Source organism: Emys orbicularis, chromosome 5 (genome assembly GCF_028017835.1).
Source record: "Emys orbicularis isolate rEmyOrb1 chromosome 5, rEmyOrb1.hap1, whole genome shotgun sequence".
NCBI lineage: Eukaryota > Metazoa > Chordata > Testudines > Emydidae > Emys > Emys orbicularis.
In genome coordinates this window covers 126,396,518-126,420,398 of record NC_088687.1, presented here as the reverse complement: position 1 = coordinate 126,420,398, position 23,881 = coordinate 126,396,518, and the positions used below count along the sequence as shown (strand labels likewise).

General features: G+C 42.8%; 1 protein-coding gene across 1 annotated transcript in view; it reads left to right on the top strand.

The window, feature by feature from the left end:
- Positions 1 to 5,551: 5,551 nt before the first annotated feature.
- Positions 5,552 to 23,881, top strand: part of CFAP99 (cilia and flagella associated protein 99) — an 87,655-nt gene continuing 69,325 nt past the window's right edge. The window contains exons 1-2 of the mRNA XM_065405741.1: positions 5,552 to 5,662; positions 20,518 to 20,662. Of these exons, the coding sequence (XP_065261813.1) occupies positions 5,552 to 5,662; positions 20,518 to 20,662 (256 nt within the window). The remainder of the gene's footprint in view (positions 5,663 to 20,517; positions 20,663 to 23,881) is intronic.

The following is a 23,881-nucleotide window of genomic DNA, read 5'->3' as shown; positions in this document are numbered from 1 at the left end:
CGCGCACACAGGCACCGGGGGCTCCCTCGCCCTCCGGCGTGCAGGAAGGGCTGACACGTAATGGGCACCCCCAAACCAGAGCCGCTGCTCCCGCCCGGCGGCGCGCCGGAGATGCAGCCTGCCCTCAACTTACCTTGGGCTTGTAGAGCCACTTTCTGAACCTGTTCATCATCACCCCAGCTGCTGCCTCCGCCTCTCGGGCCGCTTCCCGCCCCGGCTGCTTGTGGAGGGGGGGGGAGGTTACGGATCCCTCTCCCCCGGCACCTCAGGCGGCTGCTGGGGAGACCCGCCGAAACCCCGTCCCCTCCTCCGGCTGCTCTGCGGGGCTGGCAAACCCGGCCACGCAAGCCCCAGTCAGGCTAGGAGCCGCGAGGGAGGCTCTGCCCTGCCGCGGAGGAGTATCCCGCAGGGCCCCCTCAGGCTGACCTGCCCAGGCACCGGCCAGCAGCAGCAGCGCCTCTCTTCATTGACAGCCCCCAAAACATTCCACCGCCGCCACCAGCTCCCAGCAGCAGCGCTCACCGAGCGCATGCGTACAGGCGGACCCGCTCAAGCCCCGTGCGCTGCCTCTGGCCAGCGCTCTCTACTCTTGGACCAATTGGAAGGCGGCCGCGAGGGGCCCCCTCCCCGCTCACTCCTCCCTCTCGGCTGCTCATTTGCGTAACATGGATCCCTCACCCTTAGCAAGCTCAGAAGGGGAGGACTACAACTCCCAGCATGCCACGACCCAATAGCTCAAGGGACCACTGAAAATACGGGTGGCGAGTTGTATGCTGGTACTTGTAGTCTTGTCGCGGGGCAATAATTAACGCGTCCACTTAATAATATTAAGTAAATAATTATTATAGTCAACCCGGTTAATTGGGTTTCAGGCAGTTTCTGGGGCTAAAAAAATCCACCAGCTGGAGTCCCCCTGACCACCAGTTGCTAGGCAACGCTATGTAAACATTCGCCGCCATCTTGCTTTTCGTTTTGTAGTTTTTTACTCCTCCCTGGACCATTCGAATACACGAATGAGGACGGCTGAGTCGACTACAAATCCCAGAAGTCTCCGCGCCCTCACGCTGCGGGCATTATCTATAGAGAACCAAGTAGTCTCCGCGGCAGGTGGACTCTGCTGATTCTGCTGCGGCTCCCATAGCGGTGAGTGGGGGCGGGGGCTGGGACTTGCTATGACCCTTACTACTGGCCCAGGGATTCAAAGCCTTCACCTTCAAATACAAATGTCCCGCCACGGCCCTTCGCCCACCAGAGGGGGACCCCGGTTTAGGGCTCGCCCCATCCATCCCCTCTCAGGCTCGCTGCCAAAAAAACACACCTAGAGCCCCCACCTCTTTCATTGCAAATTAAACAGTGATGAAACCTTAAAAGCCCAGTTGTGTCCACCCTCCCTGTGCAGAAATTAAAGTAAAACAGCCTTTAGTTTATGTATTTGTTAGAAGACCAGAGAATTGCCCCAGTATCCTTTGCTAAAATTTTCCCTCTCCCACTCTGTTGTGGAGCTTATTAGGCTTGCTGGTGGCCTCCCCTACCACTTCAGAGGTAGTTGCTTTTCATCCTTATTTCTGTCTGGTTACACTCACTGTGTACAGGGCACTTTCCAAAAGTGGTCTCTATCATGGGAGCTGAGAGACCAACAAACAAACAAACAGAGGGTAGAGAAGAGGTGTTACATACATGCAGTTATTTTAACTAATCTGGCAATATACAATTACTAAAATAGGACAAGTAAATTGTACTTCAATTACTCCACAAGCGTAACATTGACAGACAGGAAGATAGCCACAGGCATGTTTCTGAAGCACTTTGGGATCCTTCAGGATGAAAAGTACTAAAAATACATGAGATATTTTATTGGACCAGCTTCTGTTGATGGGCAGTACGAGCTTTTGAGCTACACAGAGCTCTTCTTCCTTCCACCAACAGTAAAAGATATTACCTCACCTATCTTGTGTCTCAGATCCTGGGACTAACGTAGCTTCCACACTATAAAATACATGAAACACTATTATTCTCTGGGGTTGTTTGGCATGTAAGCATTCTATAGTGCAGTGGTTCTCTACCTCTTTTCATTTGCAGACCCCTAAAACTTTTTGAATGGAGGTGGAGACCCATTTGGAAATAGTATGTAGACTCCCAGGGGTTAAAAGCCACTATTTTATGGTAACAAAAACTTTTCACGGATCTCTTATATATAGTCTGCAGACCCCAGGTTGAGAACCACTGCTATAATAGATATCACTGGGCAAAGCAGTTATAATTGCTTACATCCCAGGGTGCGTTGTCAGCAGTAGGAATCAAACTTGGGACATCTGGAGCTTAATAAATGATCCTCTGCTGCCTGATCTAAAGGAGCCTATTCTCTTAGCTGTGGCTGTACAAAGCTCAGATGTCTAGTTGGCCTAGCCACCACCAGATAGGCACAAAGTGCTACACCAAGTAGGCATAATAGCTTACATACTCTCCCTGGCCAGGCAAGCATGTTATGCGCTTCAGAGGCTTACAAGTTCAGTTCACTATAGAGGCCACCAGTTGTAATGCCAATGCCCCTGGGTGGGTCATTGGCAGCAGGGATCAAAGCTGGGAGGGACCTCTGGATCTTAATACTTGAATCTTTACCACCTAAGCTAAAAAATTCAACTCTCTTAGCCAAGGCTGTAGCAGGTTCATCAGTCTAGTTGGCCTAGCCACACCGAGTAGACATGGCTTACACAGACAAACAGCATCTGTTACATACATGACCATAAATGTATACTTTTGACAGACAAAACAGAGATAAGACAAAAATGGTTAAGGTGTGTGATCATGTGCATCACTGAAGGGGGGGGGGGGGAAAGTTCGCGGTATAGTTTAACCCGACATCTAGTCAGCCACTAGAATTCTATAAATATAATAGAAAAAAAAACAGACTATAATATTTTGACAGTGTGTGTCTTTTTTTAGAGCAGAATATTGAGAGGTAGGACTGCTGACCTTTATTCCTAATTGTGCCACTGATTGTGGTGACCCTGGACAACCACTCTTAATCACTCTGTCCCTTCGTTTACCTATCTGTAAAATGAGGATAATAAAATTGACTTGCCTGAGGGTTGTTGTGTAAGGATTAATAGCTGTGAAAAGGCACTGTGAGATCATCAGATACAAAAACGCGATATAAGGTCACAGTATTTTTACTATGCATATTACAGAGCATGCAACTACACACATTAAAATATATTCATGGTAGGATATGTAGGAAAATATCAAATGTAGGATCTGGTCCTTTAACCAGTCAGCACGCATTAGAATAACTGCTATTGTACATCCATACCACTTGTGTGGTTTAAAAAAAAAAAAACACACACACACACCCCTTTTCCATCTAAAGTTATGCTGCCCTAAGACAAAAGCATGCTGCAAAGAGAAGTTGTACCCGGACTCCAGTTGATTATGGCCATAAGGTGGTGTGATTAAATGTTAGGGGTGCAGAAAGTTATATGGTAAGTGGGGATGCTCTGGTGTAGCCATATTTCCCTTCTGTGGAACTTTTTACCCCACATTCTTTGCAGTTTCCATGGTTTTGTTTCCTTCTGTGCCACATAGATGAGAAAAGCATCTGGGTCGTTTTGAGCAGCACCTACTCAATCTCATTGAATTTCACAAAAACCTTATTCGGTCCTGATTTACGAAGGTGCTGTAGTTCCACTGACATAAATGGGGTTGCAACCTTTTAAGGCTATTAATTGAAATTCTGGATATGGTAGTGAAGGGTAAAATGTCTGTTGACACTGAAAACTTTTTAATAGCTCAGGATTAGAAAATATAATCTCCTATTATACTTTGCAAACAGAAGGATGCCGAGGCACCAGCTTGTGGTTTTTACTCCTGATTTTTAGTGCCCTTCCACCTTATGTGAATTTGGTTCTGTTTTATTTGACTGAAGCCAGCATCAAGAATAAACAATCTGATAATCATTTTAAAAAATAAAACCAGTTAAAGTCAATCTGTTTAAATATAGTCACTCACTGAACTGCTGCTGTTAAGAATTTTTTTTTTTTTATATAGTACCTGTATCAGGGGTTCTGACTGTTAATTATAGAGCTTCAAACACCTTGGTTTTCATTTAACTATTTTCATTTTTTTTATTTTTACTGGGGATGTGTGAAGCTCAGGATGTTCAGAGGGTGAGGGCCCCAACCAATTCCCATTACAGCCGATGGAAAGACTCCCTTTGACTTCAGTGGGAGTTGGATTGGAAGCCTTAGGGCAGTCTGAATAACCACAGAGATACTTATCCCACCATGCACCCTCATCTAAATCTTTAGAGCCTGAAAGAATTTTGGCATTCTTGGGTGGAGCAAACTATACCCCATAAAAGGATATAGAAGTGAATGTTCTCCTCTTGCACATTGGATGGTTCTGGGCGGTGTTTTCCCTGAAGCAGAATGCTTTTTCTGTGGCAGTATGATTCTGTGGCACCACTCACGCCTAGGCTGTCCCTTAAAGACACAATGTAGCTTTATAACATTTGTATAATAATAAAACTGCTCAGAAATTTTACTAGTTAGCAGTTGTGTTTTGATCAGATCCATTAGTTATATGCCCATATTAAACATAATCACACAAACTCATTTTCCTTTCAACAGTTTGAGGTTAGTATTTAAACATGTTATGGCAATTTGAGCGAAACGCAGTAGTGCTGGAAGGCAAGGTACAGAAACTTTGTATTAGGAAGTATTCTAACAGCCTTTTAGAATCTTGATCAAGCATTCTTTTTTAACAGAAGTGTATGATAATATGTTAAATACAAGATTTTGGAGGGTTTAACATTTTATTTTCACTATGAAAAAATTAAATTGGTGATAATTTTGGTTCGCATGGCTGGACTAAGATAATGACTTTACTCACCGAACATTATTATTTATGTTTACCTGGCAATGTAAACAGGCATGGTGATGTACAGAAAAATGTTCTCAGGACAGAGACTTCTTTTAAATCTAGGGAGCCAGTTCCACAAATTGTTGCTTATATGAGTAATACATAGCACAATGAGGGATGTCAGCAGACAAAGCGACAGGAGGGAAAGGGAACAGAGTAAGGGGGTAATGTGCAATCTTGACTTGTTTCCCTAACACTGGATTTAAGACTAAAGTTTTATCTTCAGTTACGTCTCAATAGGAAAGTTCTGTGGGTTAAATTAGGGCAGAAATTGGCCCATAAAGTATGCATGCTAGAGTTACTGTTTCTCTCCAAAATAAGTTTTAGATATACTTCACCCAATAACCTGGTACTGAAATTAGTTGAAAATGTTATCATTAAAGAGACATTGTCAGAATAAAAGAGGCCTCATCATTTGTCACTTATTTTATTGATGTTTATAGCATCTGCTCATTCCTTCTGTTAGCCCTTCTGGTTGGGCAATTGGGATTTTGAAGGCTTGACCTGAATGTTCCCATTTACAGTACTGCAGTACATGTGTCTCCGCAAGCCTATCAGCATACATTATGCTGCAATTGAAGGAGCCATGAAAATTTAATGATTTACTTTATTTATAGGACTCTGCATGGTGAAGATGGCCGGCCCTGAAAAACATATTGAAATAGTGGTCCAGCAGCTTAACAAATTTAATCCTGAAAATGAGAGCACAGAGCATCTCTTGGATGAGTCAGCTAAGGTTTTACAGGTACATTAAGTGCCAGTTTATCCTAGGTGGATTTCACAGTTTTAGTGGGAGCTTTTTAAATATAAAGATGTCCTTTCTCTAATGTAATATTTTGAATTACACTGAATTTTCCTATGTGTTTTATAATGTTAACCTATATCTAGGGTGACCAGATTTTCAAACCCCAAATCAGGGCCACTTTCTTATAGTTGTCACCAGGAGCCAGGGAACTGGTATGAGAGGATTTGGATGAGGATTTGGATGACCTGGAGGCTCAGTGGTGGCAGGTACTGGAAATGGTTTTGGTAGTTGGGGGTGATGGGTTAGGCTCTTGTGGCTGAAAGGGTGGATGAAAAGGGGGATTGTTTGTGTGAGCAAGGATGGGAGAGAGATTGATAACAGACAGTGTTTGTCACTGGGGACTAGAGGAAGAGAGTAATGATGGTCTAGGGTACTAGGACTCAGGAGATGTAGATTCAAGTCCATGATCCTCTACAGACTGTGTGTGACCTTGGGTAAGTTACTTAGCCGCTGTCCTCAGTTCCCAATCTGTAAAATGGGAATAAGTTGCACTTCCCTACCTTACAGGAGTGTTGTGAGGTGCTCAGATACTCCAATAATGGGTAACATAACCTCCTTAGACAGATACTGTAGTTAGATGGGCAGGAGTAAGTGACATGGGATTGGTTGGGGTGAGGACATGCAATTGATGGGTGCATATTACCATCATCCTATTTACTTTCATTCAACCTCCTTTCGCTGGTCCCTGGCTCCCATTCCAGTACTGCTTCCCCTTTTCACTTCTACTGAAGTCTAGTCCAGAAGCTGCCTCTATGTTGGGCTCAGTGTGGCACTTGCCAGGCAGCCTCCTGCTATTTTTTTTTTTTTAAATTCTGCCTCAGATTGTCTATATCCTGCAGACGGTGCACCCTCAAAGAAGGGCCACAGAATCAAAGAGGAAGCAAAAGGAGCTTAGAGATAGGGAGGGTGGTGTGTCTGCCCTCAATGGAAAGGAAAGAAGAGAGGTTTGAGAGAAGCTAGACATCCTTCTGGCCAATATAGTTTAAGTAAACCAACCGGAACAATGCAAAAAGTTGTATTTATGGTCCAGAACCAGAATGTATGGTCACCCTAGCAATCCCAACACTGCAGTCCTTAACTGGTCAGTACTCCAACTGGGATCAGCACATGGGGCTGATTCTCCACAGCCTTGCGCCTTATGTAATCATTTCCGTCTGTACAAAGCAGGTATCAAATGCTACCATTTTAACTGAATAGTCTTTTAAACCCTCTTTGTACAGGTGTAAATAGCTACACAGAGTGCTAAGCAGTGGAAATCAAGCCCAAGGACTTCAGGCTAAGGTTCAAAGTTAACCCTGTTTGTGTTTTGTTTAAATGGTAATGTTTTGTTTACCATCAACACTTTTTTTAAAATGGTCTTGTTTCCTACTACTGTTTTCTTAGCTCTTTTACGGCATCTGGAGCTGAAATCTCCATTACAATGCTCGGATGCGTTATTGCACCAAGGCAACCACATTTTAGTAGTCTTGGCAGTAGATATCATGGGCCGCACAATGCTTTTATTTACACGTGGGCAGTCCCTGTTAAGTCACTGCAGTGGAGTTGTACCAGTGTAATAGAGCAGATTTTGGCATGAAAATTATATAATGAACACTTTTTATTGCATTTATTTCACACCTGAACTATATTGACTCAGAATAATTTTGATAGGAAACTTCATCTGCTCTTCATACAGCAAAGAATAAGGAAGTTTAAATTGTTCATTCACAATTTTGGCAGAAGGTTGGAGGAAAGGAGGGAAAGTGTTATGTCAACACCTCTGTATTTCTCTTCACATTTATTGAACAGTTAGATTGTACCTCCCACTCTAGAGTGGGAGTGGGAAAGACAAAAGAAGCACCTGCTTCCATTATGGACAATGGAATCAACCTTCCTGACACGTCCTTTTTAAAAAGGAGGAACAGGGAGGACAGCTGAATCTAAGGATATGGCAAAAGTCCCTATGATACTTGCACTGTCTAAATTCTCCTATTTCTGTTTCTTTACTCTCCCTCCCCCTAGTATTTTTGCTGTCATTTTATCCCTGAAAATAAGATCCCTTTTTATATACAACTTTTTTATAAAAGTCACTATAGAAACCATGCAGTTATTACTCATTCTTCAAGGAAAGCTTTCTTGATTGTGATTTATTCTTTCCTCTTATTTTGCATAATGGGCTGTTATCTGGGGGGGGGGGGAATAGACTTTAGCACCTGCGTATATGATTTCTCTCCACTCTTTTGTCACCTGTCATTTGTATTTTATCAGTGTCACAGAAATTCTTGAAAGTCAGAATTAAAATATTTTCTGCTTTACTATCAGTTAAATTCCAAACTGGTATTGTACAAAGTCTTTCATTATAAATAGATTCTTCTTGCAAGTCAATACTTTACACTTCTGATAGTAAATTCTTTTTCTGCTTGCTCTCCAGCAGTCCTTATTTAAGCTGTGTTATTAATTTCCTAGTATCTGTGGATGTTTGTGTTGCTACAATGTTCTTTAGTCATGGAGGGAGTGGAGTTATTCTGGATATATATTGGTGTGTCTAAGAGCAGAATTTGGCCCTGTATTTACAAACTAACTATAAAACACTATCAATCCAAATATCATCTGACTGGGTTAGTCATAATTGTGAGTTGCTATTTAAATTTCATTTTATTATTTTGCAAGGTGCCCTGAGATGCAAAGAATAAAGGTAGCTCTAGCAGTGTACTTTTGATTAGATTTGATGCCATCTACAGTACATTCTGGGATAGGTCTCATTTACACAGTTTGCTTTGATAATGCATCAGCAGAGCCTTGCAGTCACATCTGGAAAAAAAAATCTCTTCGGAGTTATTTATTATTTGCATTACTGTGTCACCTAGGACCCCTAGTCATGGGCCAGGACCCCATGGTGCTGGACGCTGTATAAATAAACAAAGATGGACTCTGCCCCACAGAGTTTGCAGTCTAAATAGAAGACAAGAAACAGCAGATGGATACAGACAAATTGGGGAGTTTGAAGAAACAGACAGTCATCCCCATGATACACAGTGGTCACTGCACTCCAGCAACCTAACTATTGTCAAGTTTTTTGTACACATGACAGCAAATAAGAGTTTGAAGGAGAGATGTGAAGGAGAATAATGAAGTAGCATTGTGGATGTTTGCAGAAAGGTCCTCCTCCCAACCACGAGGGGCAGCATGGGAGAAAGCACAAAGATGATATGAGCAAATGTAAACAGTGGAGAATGGAAGTTGGAATCATTGACCAGATGGACATGGGAGTCAACACATCAATAGTGAATAAGAGATAAGTAGGGTAGGGATAGGTCATGAAGGGTCTTGAAAGTAAGGATAAGTAGTTTGATGCAAGGCCCGCTGGCCACCTAGGAGCTGGAGGGACATGCCGGCCGCTTCCTGGGAGCTGCCTGAGGTCAGTGCCATCTGGAACCCACACCACGAACCCCCTTCTACGCCCCAACCCCAGGACAGAATCCCCTCCCGCACCCAAACTCTCTCCCGGAGCCCACATCCCCACCTAACTCCCTGCCCCAGCCCTGAGCCCCCTCCTGCACTCCAAACTCCTCATCCCTGGCCCCACCCCAGAGCCCACACCCCCAGCTGGAGCCCTCACCCCCTCTCACACCCCAACCTCCTGCCCCAGCCCGGTGAAAATGAGCAAGTGTGGGGGAAAGCGAGCGACGGGGGGGGGGGGGGGGGGGGAAAGAGGGTGAAGTGAGCATGGGGTGGGGCCTCAGAGAAAGGGTGGGGCAAGGGTGTTTGGTTTTCTACAATTAGAAAGCTGGCAACCCAACTTTTATCCAGACCAGAGAAGACGATGTTTCAGTAATCAAGACACAATAGGATGAGAATCTGGATGAGAGTTTTAGCTATGTGAACTTAGAGATGTTTTTCAAAAACAAATCAACAAGGTTTAGACGTAGGTTGGATGTGAGGAACTGAGGGAGGTGAGAGCCGAAGATGACACCATACAGGCCTGAGTGACTGGCAGGGTGGTGGTGGTGACCACAGTGATCACGAGAGTAGGTAGCAGGGAGGGGTTGGTCAGGGAAGATTACGAGTATTATTTTAGCCATGTTGAACTTAAGCTGACCGTTAGGCATCCACAAAATGTCAGAAAGACAGGCCAAGGTTTTAGATTTTAATTCAGGATTCTTACTCACAGAGATGATGATTGTGAATATGCTCTGAAGGGAAGGTTGAGTTTGGTCTTCAGGGAGAGAGTCAGGGAGCTACTTTGAGCAAGCCAGGTTGTATCCCCACCGACCAATCCACCAGTAGCATAGGGTCAGCCCTGGGGAGACCTCTTGCCTACTATATTTTCAAGTTAGATGGTAAGAAGGGATTGTGTAGTGAGTTGGAGGAAAACAAGAAGAGGCGGTCAGACAAATACATGTTAAAAATGAAGGAGAGTAAAGTGGCAAGAAAAGAATATGAGTAAAATTCAAAGGGACACAATTGCAGTGAAGATGTGCCAGCCTTGTGGACACTTTTTTTTTATAAATAAGAGAAAACTCCTCCTCCTTGTGTTATGATCATTCTAAATGAAATGTGGTTAAGGATTTCTATTTGTGGATAGCAGCAGATAAACATTGTTTGACATGATTAGAAATCAGTGATCAAAATTAGTCTATAATTGATTCAGCATCTTAACCACACTAGATCTCTTTTGCTGAATAGTTAACAACCCTATGCTGTGTATGTCATGTTCTAAAAGGGATTTTTTCCATGCATTGGTACTATAGAAGGGTGAACTCACTGCTAGAGCACCTCCTCCTGGCAGGGTGTGGTGTAGCAGCTCTCTCCTTGCTGCAATCCCACAGTGGTTCACCTCGTCTCATGGTTTGACCCTCCAAACAGGTCACTTTAAAGTCTCTCCCCTTGTGGGGTACCAACATCTCAAACGAACAGTGTCCCACACAACATTGGTCATCGATACACCATCTTCCATGCCCCAGGGCTCCTCTTCCTTCCATGCCTCTGTCAGAGAAGGGCCCCAGGGATTCTACCTGGAATCTTTTAACCCAACTGAAAACCAAAACACAATGAAAGCAACTTCTGCCCCCTCCCTCAGGCTTAAACTTTAATCCATCCTGGGTCCTCTCCATTCCTCGGAAGAGGAGGAAGAGTTACCTCAAGAGTTACCTCCCTGGATTCTAGGCTTTATTCTGGATCCTCCACATCTGTCTTCCTCTCAAGGCCATCTGCCTGTCAATGGGCATTCTCTTAGCCCCACTGCAGGAGTCTCCTTCACCTCTGCTGCCCTCTTCCATCAGGGCCTCTCTAAGGGTGTAAAATCACTCCTGAAGCCCCTCTTCAGTTAAACATCCTCCTGAGTTTCTTCTCTGGAGATCCAGGTCCTACCATTTTGTCAGGGCTCACCACCAGAAGTTGCTCCACCCCGGTAGCTTTTCTGGGTCTCTCCAGGTTCTACTCTTTACTACTGAGAGGGAACTGGCAGAGTTTGTCCCTTACAGCCTCCCTTTTACTCTAGTCTTCCTCTCTTTATACAAACCACCCATCTCCTTTCCACCTGGGCTTCATCTTTTATTAAGCCTGGCCCACCCACCAGGTGCAACCAGATGGATTAACTAGCCTCTCCAGGCCACATTAACCCTTTCACCATCTGTGTGGGATAGATATCCCATCACAGGTCCCTTTGAATTATCAGACTTAATCAACTCTTAAGAAGAAAGCTACATTTTGATTTGTTATAATTAAATTAGTTGCAACTTAAAGCTTTATTACATTTTAAATTAACTTAATTACATTGGCAGGATATTTTCAGTGAGAACATAGGTTAAATAGTACAATATACAGTTTGTAGTCACAGCAGACAAGCTGTTAATTTTTTTAAACTTTGATCTTGGACACTCAGACTGTGGGCATCAAAGTTCATAAAACCAGATGCTAACTGCAAGCAAAGGCTTGTGTTTATGTGGTGTGACCTCTTTGGCATCAAAGTGCATTCAGTCTGATTAGCCCAGTTAACACTTCAAACTAAATTTTTTGAAAATTCATCTTGATTCTTTTAGATAATAAGTATAAAGCAGTTTAATATCTGGTACTCACCTTCAAGGCCACATCCCTGCTGACATTTTGTACTATTCTCCTGTCAATACTAATACTCCTCCTAATACGCCTTCCTAAACAATCCTTTGATATCCTTCTTTATGGCTTCTTCATTCCACATTTTGCCCATGTGTCCTAACTAACCTCCCTCTCTTCATTCAAACACTTATTCCATGAAGTCTAGCAAAGACAATCTGCCAAAAATAGCTGTCTTATCCAGAGTGTTTTTAGGAAAAGTTATATTCTGGTCATTATGAATAGGGCTAACATCATGAAAACATAATAACAATGTGAAGTGGCACAGGTACTGTTGTGGACCCAAAATAATCCTCATTTTCCTGTTGAAACTATTAGAACCATTAGCTTTTGCTGTAGTAACAGATGACATTTTAATATAGCACTCAATCTGGCAAACCCTCATACAGCTACCCATGTGAATAGCCCCTTTACCATAATAGAATTACTTGCCTAAATTAGGGTTGCAGGATCAGACCCATAGTTTTGACTTTTGTAAATCCAGCATAATTAAAAAGCTCACTGCTCTCATTGGGAGTTCACTGGTCTAGTCCTTTGTCCCCACAGTGTTGCTATTGAGTTCAGCCTGTCTATTGGCCTCTCATGCAGTACATGCTTTAATTTGGCAAGGGGGTTCAAGGTTCTCCATTAATCTGGTTCAGTTATGTATGTCAGAGCCACCCACTCACTCTGAGCAAAATCCAAAAATGTCAAAAATCACAGATTTATTTTTAAACATGAAAATCACTTGATGTATGATTCCTGTGATAGGTGTTACAAAACCTTAATTATACATGTCTGTGTATCATTTGTGACCGATTTTTACATGTAGATTGTGAGCTCCCTGAATAAAACCCATCTTCAATGATGCTTGTATAGTGCAGAGCACATCATCAACATTGATTTAATAATAAATACAGTAGTGTAAATCTTTCCTATAACTTCAATGGACTTTTGATTAGGCCCTTAGAGAGGAGTAACATTAAAGCCTGAAGCAATATAAACTAATCAGATCACATGTAAAGTGAGTGTATTCTGACTAGAAGTAGCTGAGTTCAGTGTAAACTACTATTCAAATCTCAGGAGGTAAAAACAGCTTTATCTGTATGTAAAATATTATCTCCCCTCTTGAATGTTAGTTTAAACTTAGAATAAGGATTTCCAGCCAGGGGATAAAAGTTGGCCCTTCTCTTCCTCTCTCTCCACCCAAAGATAAACCCTCTTTTCCTCCCCTTTCCCATCCTTTTCCCCTTTATTAATCTCTTGAAGAAGACACGTTGCTAGCCCTTTCCATCTCCTTCCCCCCTCATTGGCAAAGCTCCACCCCATTACCTGTCTATCTTACGTAACACTACTTCTCCTACTCTCCTATGTTGAAAGTATTGTGCTCATTCCCCCCTGCCCCAGCCTGCTCGATCCCAGTTCTCCTCTGCTGGTTCCTAGTAGAGCAAAAAGTCAGGAATCAATAGTGGGAATGGGCGCATTAGGAAGGCAGGCTAGGAGAGGTGGGGGATTCCTACACAGAAGGAGGCAATGCCAGTGAGTACATATTTCAAGCAAGAGTCAACCTGCTTCATCTTCTTCCCAGCACAGAACTCTCCATGCCTTTAGGAACTGGTCACTTGCAAGGTATTAAACACTTGAGAATTAGCCAATACTGAACTTTCAAAATTCAAGGCCAAAATGGAGAGACTTTCAAATGTTTCTGATGATAATGACATCCTGAATGTATGTAACAATATTTCATTTATTCTCAATGTAGCCAGTGCACAGTGTAGTAATCGCTAGATTACCAAACACAAATCTCAGAACATCCAATAGGCAATCTACCGTACATTGACTGCTCTGCCACAAGGGCTGCCACAGTCATTCCACACCTCACAAACTGAGTATGAACAGTGACTAAATGAATGGGTGACCTGTCCTGGAGAAGGTCAACAGACAGGCTCTGTCAGAACAAAGGGGTGCGGTGAGTTCCAGTGCCCTCCACTGAGAATACCTTCCCCCCAGGCTCAGCCATACAGACCTGGGGATAGACAGCTTCCTTGTACTAGCTAATCTCAACTGCCCAGTTGCAATCAGAAGAGAGAGGTGGCATCTAAGATACAGAGGACCCAAACCATAATGAGCTTTATATATCAAAACCAACAGCTTAAATTGTACCCATAAACAATTTAGAAGCCAGTGCAATCTGTGGCGCTCAGGGGTAAAAAGCTCCTTGAATGAAACACTTGTAATTAAATAGGAAACCATATTATGCACTTGCTGAAGGTTCCAAGTGGTCTTAAAGTGTAGTCTCAAGTAAAGCACATCGTTATCAAACATGCAATCTGGAAGAGGCAAAGCTGTGGATGTATGTGGTCGATCCATATCCAAAAGGAATAGTTAGCCTCCTGCTAATCAAAGGGGAGGGGAAATATTTTGGTTACTTCTGCTGTCTGGATATTCAAAGGCAATTGAGAATCCAGTAGGACCTAAGTTGCCAGCTTCAGTAACAAAATTGATTGCAATTGAGAAACTAGATATAATCAATTACAGTTTCTACGGAAATTTCCCCAGGCAAACAACTTCTAACCTCTGCCTTATGTAGAGGGACCCTCAGCCAACTGGCTCTAATCAGAGCTCCAATCTCAGATAGACACAGGAATCAAATCCTCCAGCAGAGGCAGTCTGGAAGTAAAACCTGCAGGAGAGCCAGTCTCCGGGTGACCTAATGCCTGCAGCTGGCCTGTAGTAGGCTGCCTGATTGGCTGGAAGAGTACTCAGACCTGCTATTCAGCCCAGCAACAGTTTAGTGTCTGTTTCAAGCATTTGCCTATGGCTACAATAGCTCCTGTGCCTGGTTGTTCCCAGCCCTGCTTTTGTCTTGGACCCGGCCTTGTCTCATTTCAGGTAACCCAGTTCTGACTCTTGGTTTTATATCCAGACATCAAACACATAGTAAGTACCCTATTAAATTAAAAACCAACTTGGTAGATTTTCTGTCCAGGAGAGAGGACATTTTTGGTATGTGGCCCATATAGTCTTTAGACATTAAAGTTCTGAGGCACAGCTGACCCCAAACTGCTCCTCTTGTCAACACATTGCTTAGCCTCAAGCCATGTACTGATTTTTTGCCTTTTTGCCCATTGTTATGATGCAAATAAGTGCATCATTTCTCTTTCTGTAGAATCATAGAATATTATGGTTGGAAGGGACCTCAGGAGGTCATCTAGTCCAACCCCCTGCTCAAAGCAGGACCAATCCCCAACTAAATCATCCCAGCCAGGGCTTTGTCAAGTCTGACCTTAAAAACCTCTAAGGAAGGAGATTCCACCACCTCCCTAGGTAACCCATTCCAGTGCTTCACCACCCTCCTAGTGAAAAAGCTTTTCCTAATATCCAACCTAAACCTCCCGCACTGCAACTTGAGACCATTACTCCTTGTTCTGTCATCTGCTACCACTGAGAACAGTCTAGATCCATCCTCTTTGGAACCCCCTTTCAGGTAGTTGAAAGCAGCTATCAAATCCCCCCTCATTCTTCTCTTCTGCAGACTAAACAATCCCAGTTCCCTCAGCCTCTCCTCATAAGTCATGTGCTCCAGCCACCTAATCATTTTTGTTGCCCTCCACTGGACTCTTTCCAATTTTTCCACATCCTTCTTGTAGTGTGGGGCCCAAAATTGGGCACAGTACTCCAGATGAGGCCTCACCAATGTTGAATAGAGGGGAATGATCACGTCCCTCGATCTGCTGGCAGTGCCCCTACTTATACAGCCCCAAATGCCGTTAGCCTTCTTGGCAACAAGGGCATACTGTCGACTCATATCCAGCTTCTTGTCCACTGTAACCCTTAGGTCCTTTTCTGCAGAACTGCTGCCTAGCCATTCGTTCCCTAGTCTGTAGCAGTGCATGGGATTCTTCCCTCCTAAGTGCAGGACTCTGCACTTGTCCTTGTTGAACCTCATCAAATTTCTTTTGGCCCAATCCTCTAATTTATCTAGGTCCCTCTGTATCCTATCCCTACCCTTCAGCGTATCTACCACTCCTCCCAGTTTAGTGTCATCTTCAAACTTGCTGAGGGTGCAGTCCATGCCATCCTCCAGATCATTAATGAAGATACTGAACAAAACCGGCCCCAGGACTGACCCTTGGGGCACTCTGCTCGATACCAGCTGCCAACTAGACATGAAGCCATTGATCACTACCCATTGAGCCCGACAATCTAGCCAGCTTTCTATCCACCTTATAGTCCATTCATCCAGTCCATATTCTTTAACTTGCCGGCAAGAATACTGTGGGAGACCGTATCAAAAGCTTTGCTAAAGTCATGGAATAACACGTCCACTGCTTTCCCCTCATCCACAGAGCCAGTTATCTCGTCATAGAAGGCAATTTCTGTACTGGGACTATCTTCTGTCTCTGCCCCTGTTAATTCAGGGCAACAGAAGAAGTACAGTAAATGGAGGCAGGTGATCGAACATGTACACTGTAGAATAACTGCTCGTGAGAGCACAGCATTTGATCATTCCCTGGTGTTCTGTATGTGCCAGATTTTATATGGCCTCCAAGTAGCACTGTAGGCACTTCTGTCTTATGCTGTTTGTGGATCTCTTCCTGTTTCATCATTCTTCCTACTGCTCTTCCTCCTTCAAAAGTAAATAGAGTAAAATTATACCTTTTGTACTCAGGGCATCTCAGAGCGTTTCATGCACTAATAAGTTGAATGCCATGATTTTAGACAAATGGAGATTCCAGTATTTTTTGCTCACGAGGATTGGGGGAGACTGGAGAGTGCTTATTATTGGAGCCTTACTGATGTCCTCTTATTTTTTCTCTTGAGGGTGTTAATTTCATTTTTGCCTCTTAGGGAGAATTCCCTTCAAATACACTCTTTCAAATGATGGAGTATGATCTGGGGCTAAACGGCTTTACAGATCTTCAATGAGGAGGTTAGATTTCTGAGTTTTTCCTATCAATCCGATTAAATGATTAAGTTAATAGACCAGTAGCTGAACGAAACTTGCAGTAGAAGTTGAGGGTGCTAAGTACTTCACAGGAGGTCTCAGCATCTTGCAGGATGGAACCCACAATACTAATATTAATTTCCTCATATTTTCATTTTTTTATTTTCCTTCCACTTCTCTAGTCTTTTCTCCCCTGACTTTTGTATGTCCCTTCATTGCCATCTTTCCCATGTTGGCTCCTTCTTTCCCAAGTGTGTCCTCTGCCTTTCTCTCCTCTGTTAGCTACTCTTTGTGCAGAGCCTTGATTAAGGGTGCAGCTGAGGTCCCACTTATGCTGACTCCAGCCCCTAGCTGCTGGCAGGACTTTTTAAAGTTACATGATCCCTATGGTCATGCAGCAAATTTCAAGTGTGGTTCTACTATGCACCTTCTTACCCAACAGATATTTTCCCAATGTGTATTTAGAATCATATTTGCTGACCTCATTGACAAAAATAAATTTTTACTATTTTTTTGACTCCTATTAGCCCTGCAAAGTCAATAAAGCTGAGAAGAACTGAGCAGGACTCTATTTCTACTTGTGTACCACTGACAGACTATTTGCTAAATTCCAACCTCAGAGCTAATCAGTTGCACTTGTGCAACCTCAGTGAGGGTAATGAGACTGCAGGAGTATAACTGAATTTATAAATTGGCCTGCAGAATTTTTATTAGTGATGATCCACAAGAAGAAAAGTACCCAGCTTCACTCTCAGAACCTAGGCTGAGTTTGCAGGGATGGCAGGTAAAAAAAAACATTTTTTATGTGTTCACTGAATATATTTAATCTGAAAGACAGTAAAAGAAAATAAACCTGGAACTTCACAGCACCATTTTTATAAACTGACTTTTCAGATTAGAACTATACTTTAAAGCCCTACCATTTATTTGTCCTCACTTTCAAGGCCCTGTGTTGTGATGAGCATAATTATATTTCAGGAGGTGTTTGGTATGGCTCTTTTCCAGAGCCCAATAATGCCACTCTTAAACTGAATGGTAGTCACTGCAAAAGAATAGGAGTCACACCTTCACTCTGCTGTCAGAGACAGAGTACTGGATGAGGTGGACCACTAGTCTAATGCAGCATAGCAATTCCCCTGTTCCCACCCCTCAGGGCAGGCATTGACAATGCTGCTTACAAGTGAAGAACTGACAGAAAAGCCATTTTGCAGAATAGCTCATAGAGCCTTAGACATTAGAACATGCTTAATGAGAGAGAGAGCACATTGGCCCTCTCTCAATAAGATTATCCCTTTCTCTTTTTAAAAGGTACCATGAGATCTTTAACTTCTACAAACACATCTTTGAAAAACAGGCAGCAGAAGCCTTGATTTAGCATCTCATTGAAAGGCAGTCTGCCACCACAGTTCCAATAGCTCCTAATGATTTGCAGTCCCAGCTCTGGGTATGAGCCCATGTCCTAATAATAATTGGACTTGCACACATTATTTTGTACCAACAGAGTCATATTGACACTTAAAAATGACCAATTTTCTCCATAAACATGGAGCATTACCACTGAGAAGGAGAAATCAAAATCTGGACTATATCTTTTCAGAAGATGCATTTAGCTTTGTTTGCTTCTTGCTAGCATCTCTAAATCAAGGAAGCATTATTTCCCTGGCCCTCTTCCCCAAATCAGTTGCCCTCCTTGTAATTTGTTTAATTGAAAATTGTACTGGCATCAGACTATTACAAAATTCTAAAGGTGGTTTAGAATGGAAATATTTTCAATATAATAAAATGCATTTGAAAGGTTGTTCAGCATGAGATTCATCTATGCAATTCACCACCACAGATCCCTCCATGCCACTTAAACCTTGCAGTGGGGTTGTGAGTGGAGGACACAGGTAGACTGTCCATGCAAGGGGGCCTCTAAACCTTCTGTATATTGCACAAAGGGTTTCTAGGCAGGTGACTGTGACGGGTTGGACCCCCCATCTGGGATGCCACCTCATGTACTGGGGTTTCACTGAGCCTGCCTGCTCCACTAGCCTGGGCTCCCTCTCCCTGTTTTGCTGAATCAGGCTCTTCGGCCTCTGGCAGCACACACACACAGGTAGGGACGCACCAGCTGTGGAATCACTCAGAGTCTGCAAGCAGCTCTCTATGGGAAGATTCAGCTAGGAAATTTCCCAGCACTCAAGTGCACACCCCCTTTGGGGAGTAAACCCAAAATAATATTGTCTTGTGCTGTATAGAAAGATCTGCACAGCGCAAGCTCATAAAAATTTACCCTCTCCCGCAATGTGGAGTGAGATATGCACAGCTTTTTGCCCCCCCTCCCCATATGAATTGCACAAACTGGGTTTTGAAATAAACTAAAACCAAGTTTATTAACTATAAAAGATATATTTTAAGTGATAAGGGATAGCAAACAGAACAAAGCAGATTACTGAACAAATAAAACAAAACACGCAAGCTAGGCTTAATACACTCAAGAAACAGGTTACAAAATGTAATTTCTCACCCTAACTGTTGTTTCAGGCAAGCTGCAGAGTTTCTGTAACTTAGAGTTCCAGTTATTTCTCTTTATAAACTAGACTCAGCCCTTGCCTTTCCCTCAGCTCAGTTCCTTTGTCTCTTCAGGTACTTTCAGCTGTCTTTCTTCTTGGGCAGGAAGGCAATGGAGTCCTGTTTGCCTTACTCCCCAGCCTTAAATAGAATTTACATAAGGCGGGAAACCTTTGTTTCCAGTGGAAAAGTACCAGCAGTGTCCAAGGTAGTACTTTTTACCAGGTGACATTATCACATGACCTTGCAGTGTCAAAACAACCATGAAACCAGGTTTATTTGCAATGTCCACAGGAAGGAACTCCTGGAAGATGTGGGGGATCCACATCTTCGAAGACTTGTTGTCTTTTTCCTAATCGCCCATTAAGGCTGATTGCTTACTATCTGGTGGGTGTCTCCAAGCATAACCACAGTTGTAATTGTAACATAGTCAATATTCCTAACTCCAGAAACGGAAGTGATACATGCATACAAATTGGATAATCACATTCAGTAAATCATAATCTTTCCAATGATATCTTACATGAGCCATCTTGCATAAAATATATCTTAGTTATGCCATATTCATATCATAAGCATATTTCTATAAAGAATATGGAGTGTCACATCACAGTGACAATGGAGACCAATGAGGTAATATGCACAGAATCTGCATTAACAAGGATCCTGGGACTTGCACATGCAGAATGAATGGTATGGATGGCCAGTGGCCACTTTCTCCATCCTATAGGTTGAAGTAGCAACCTCAGAGGGGTACTTCCCAGGGCCCCTGCCCTGATTCTGGGCTTGATTTAACCTCCCCAAACTACACACACTTTACCTGCATACAGCCACATTACTTGGCATCATGTAGGTAACATGAATTTCGCCCTGCAAGAGCAAAATCTCATTGGAGGTTCCCCATTCTATTGGGTGAGTTAGTCATTGATCATAGCTCAGGGATGATACATTACATTACATTTACATTTTCTTTGCATTAACTGTTGACTTTCACACATCATTTGAGGTTTTTTGATAAATGCATGTCAGCAGATTAACTGAAAGTCAAAGATTTTTTTCTTTTAATTTTGCTTTACAAAGGCCATTAACTTCTTAGTTGTATGCATTTTTAAAATAATTATGCCTCCTCCACCTCAGTCAGTGCTGTTTGATGTAATAGTTTGTTACCTGAATTCATTCATCAGTACTGTTGTTTTGTTTTGTTTTTTGGGTATCCCTCTAGACCCTTAATGTGACAGATGGAGCATTTGTGTTGGAGACTCTAGCTGGATGTATTGAATATAAACCTTTATTGGACATAGTAGTCAATGCATTTTTTGTTCGGGATGGGAAGCATTGCCTGTTTTCTGAGCGCAATCTCTATGTGGGTAGGTATTCTTTTAAGCTACATAATGTAGTATAACTATGGAACATTAAAAAGATGCATTATTTCAGTTCAAGTGTTATGATTAGATTAGATTATATGTTAAGCATTAGCATTTTGCTCAGTGCTGTACAAAATATAAAGACTTGGTCATTGACCAGTGATCTTACAACCTAAAGGCCAAATCCTGAAATCCTTTCTCAGTCCAAACTCCCACTGATGGGAGTTTTGCCTGAGTAAGGACTGCAGAATTTGGCTGAAAGTTAGACTGATGGTACAGTTCACATACATGATCATGTCCATCACTAGAAGAAAATAAAGTATTCAGGTGGTGCAGATTTCACTTAAACATTTTCTTCAACAGCCTCTGTGCTGTCCCACTTTCGGGGTCTAGCACTTCTATCATCGCACTGCAGAATTGTATAACAAAGCCCATGTCTGCTGAGAGAGGGGTCTTACAGGAGCACTCACATGCTAGGATGACCACCTGAGTTCCTTTACCACTGACACAGACCGCTAAACAGAATTCTCTCTTTTCTGTGAGCTAGTTAGCCTATTTTATTATTAGTTAGGCCCAGATTTTTAAAGGTATTTACTAGGCATTTTTCCATTCAGCATTGTAATGCTTAACTGACTTAGACTACAGTATGGTTTAAGTCACTTTTAAAAATGAGACTTAGGCTCCTAAGTCAATGAGAGGTTCTTGTAGTGTCCCAGTGCACAGTTTTTTTGACCTTTCAGGGGTTTAAGTCTTTACTCTATGCTACCGAAACCACTCCGGCACCGAGTTCAGCACTATCAAGAACATCAACACCGATCCTCTTCCAGCACTAGAGGAACCTTCTTTGGCACTGAGAGCTTTCCTGGTATGGACCTTATCTCAGGCCCCACCACCTTCAAGGATACCCATGGTTCAATCAGCGCAGATAAAACCAGCGCTGTTGGGGCTGGCAACATTGCCTCCCCAAAAAGAGTGGCATCCGTATGATGCCTGTGAGAAGACTTCTTCAGAGGAAGTGGAGGAGTCAGCCATCAAGTATTATACCAATGGTATGTCCCCTGAGGATCAAACTGGGACTTTGTCTCTCCTCATGATGAACAAAAGCAATTTCAGGAGCTGACAGGGAGAATTACTAATACCCTTTAGTTACAGACTGAGGGGTCGGCACCATCTGATACCCTTTTTGACATCATGGAATTGCAGAGAAAAGACAGTCACTTTTCCTAATCTCCCAGGACCATTCAAGCCAGCAGAAGACATTTGGCTCTTTTCTATGCCCTCACCACTAGTATCAAAAAGGGCTGATTGTATGTATCCTATACCTTCAGAGGGCCAATTATTGTTACAACATCAACTGGCTGATTCCATGCTGATCTCTACAGCCCAGGAATTATCTAAAAGTAACAGAGCATCCGTGACTGCTCCATTTACATAGAGAAGGATGTAGACTGGATGCCATTGGAAGAAAAGTTTACTTTTCCACGTCTGGGTTGCCAAGTGGCAAACTGCCAACTCTCGTGTTCAGATATAACTATGTGTTATGGGACTCCATTAATCCTATTCAGTACTCCTTATTGGATGAACCAAGGGAAGCGACAAAGTTTGGTCACTGAAGATAGACATACCCAGGACATGCTGAGGGCAGTTTATGACACTTCAGACTCTATTACCAGAACTATGGCCACTGGCATTGCTCTAAGGAGATATTAATGGGTTAGGTCATCAGGCCTTGCTGCAGAGTCCCCAAAACTGATAGAAGAACTCCACTTTGAGGCTTCAGCTCATTTTAGTGATAAAATGGATAAGATTCTGCAGAAATTAAAACCAAGAGCATTAAAGCCCAGTCTCTAGGGCTTTTCCAGTCCTCATCGCTTCAGAAAAGAAAATTCCTTATATGTTATATGTTCTTTATATGTCCTTCTGTTCAGCAGTAGAAGAGCACTCAATCCCAGAGAAGATACCAATCTTCTACCTTTTCCAGGATTGCTCCTGCAAAAAGTCCATGATATAGACTGCATATTGTCCTGCTGCTGGTGGCTATGCAACATTGTGGGCAAGACAGTTGAGAGCCACACACTTCTATCTATGCAATTTGGACCACATCTCTTGATCTTTTGTGATGCCTGGTGCAAGTTCACTTTATATTGTTGAGTACTAGATTCCATCAGAGGCAGTTACTCAATCACATTTTATACCAAGCCTTCTCACTTCCATCTCCCTCTCATGAGACACTTCTATGGGAGGAAATAAGCTCCATTCCACAAAGGGAGCTATAGAAGGGGTTCCTCTAGTGCACCAAGGGTAGGCATTTTACTCCAAATATTTCCTAGTGCCCAAAAGAGAAACAGTCTGAGACCCATCCTGGGCCTCAGAAACTTAAGCAAATTTATGAAAACCTTCAAGTTCAGGAAATGAATAGCTAAATGTGAACCTCAGCTATCATGATTCAGATTCATTGTACATCCAAGAAAATTTTGAATGATACCTAATTATCCACACTTCTCCATCATAAACAAAAGGCTTATGTTTTTCAGTGTCTGAAGCACATAAATTTTACCATTAAGCTGAGTATTGCTGTTATTGGATTGGCAGGACTGGTCCTGTCAAAGACCTCCGTTAATCAGATGGAAGTGGGGGGGGGGGTCCCTGAATATTTTCCCTTATCAACAAGTTGAGAGTCTAAAGGTCATTGGCTTAGATTTTTCTAAGCTGCTTGTGACGCTCCTGGCCAAGCTTCATTGACACTTGGATTATCAAAGCTGCTTATCATGGCTGTTGCTATATGTGAGCAGATTTGAATTTAATAATGCTCTTATAAGATACATCTGTATTCCACTAAGACCACTTAAATGCGTTGCTATGCTGAAACAGAGGATTGAAACTCTGTTACCATACACTGAGTTGCCTCCAGCACATTGGTCAAGATGTACTAATAGTTACCATGTTGTGGTATCTGAGATACTGCACTATAGGCAAATCAACTAAAGCCTGGTATGTTCCTCAGGGTTATCACTGTGCTACAAGGGTTCCTTAGCTTCACAGGATCAGAGAAACACCATAGAAGCTTCTGCCAGTTCTGGGGACAACTCTACACTTCTCTGCCTTTTCCTTCATTGGCCCCTATTTGCTCAGGACTAGAACTGTGTTGGGGATTGCAATTTCACATGAAACAATATTTTTTTGGGGGGGGGAATGTTTTGGATCAATTGAAATGTTACATTT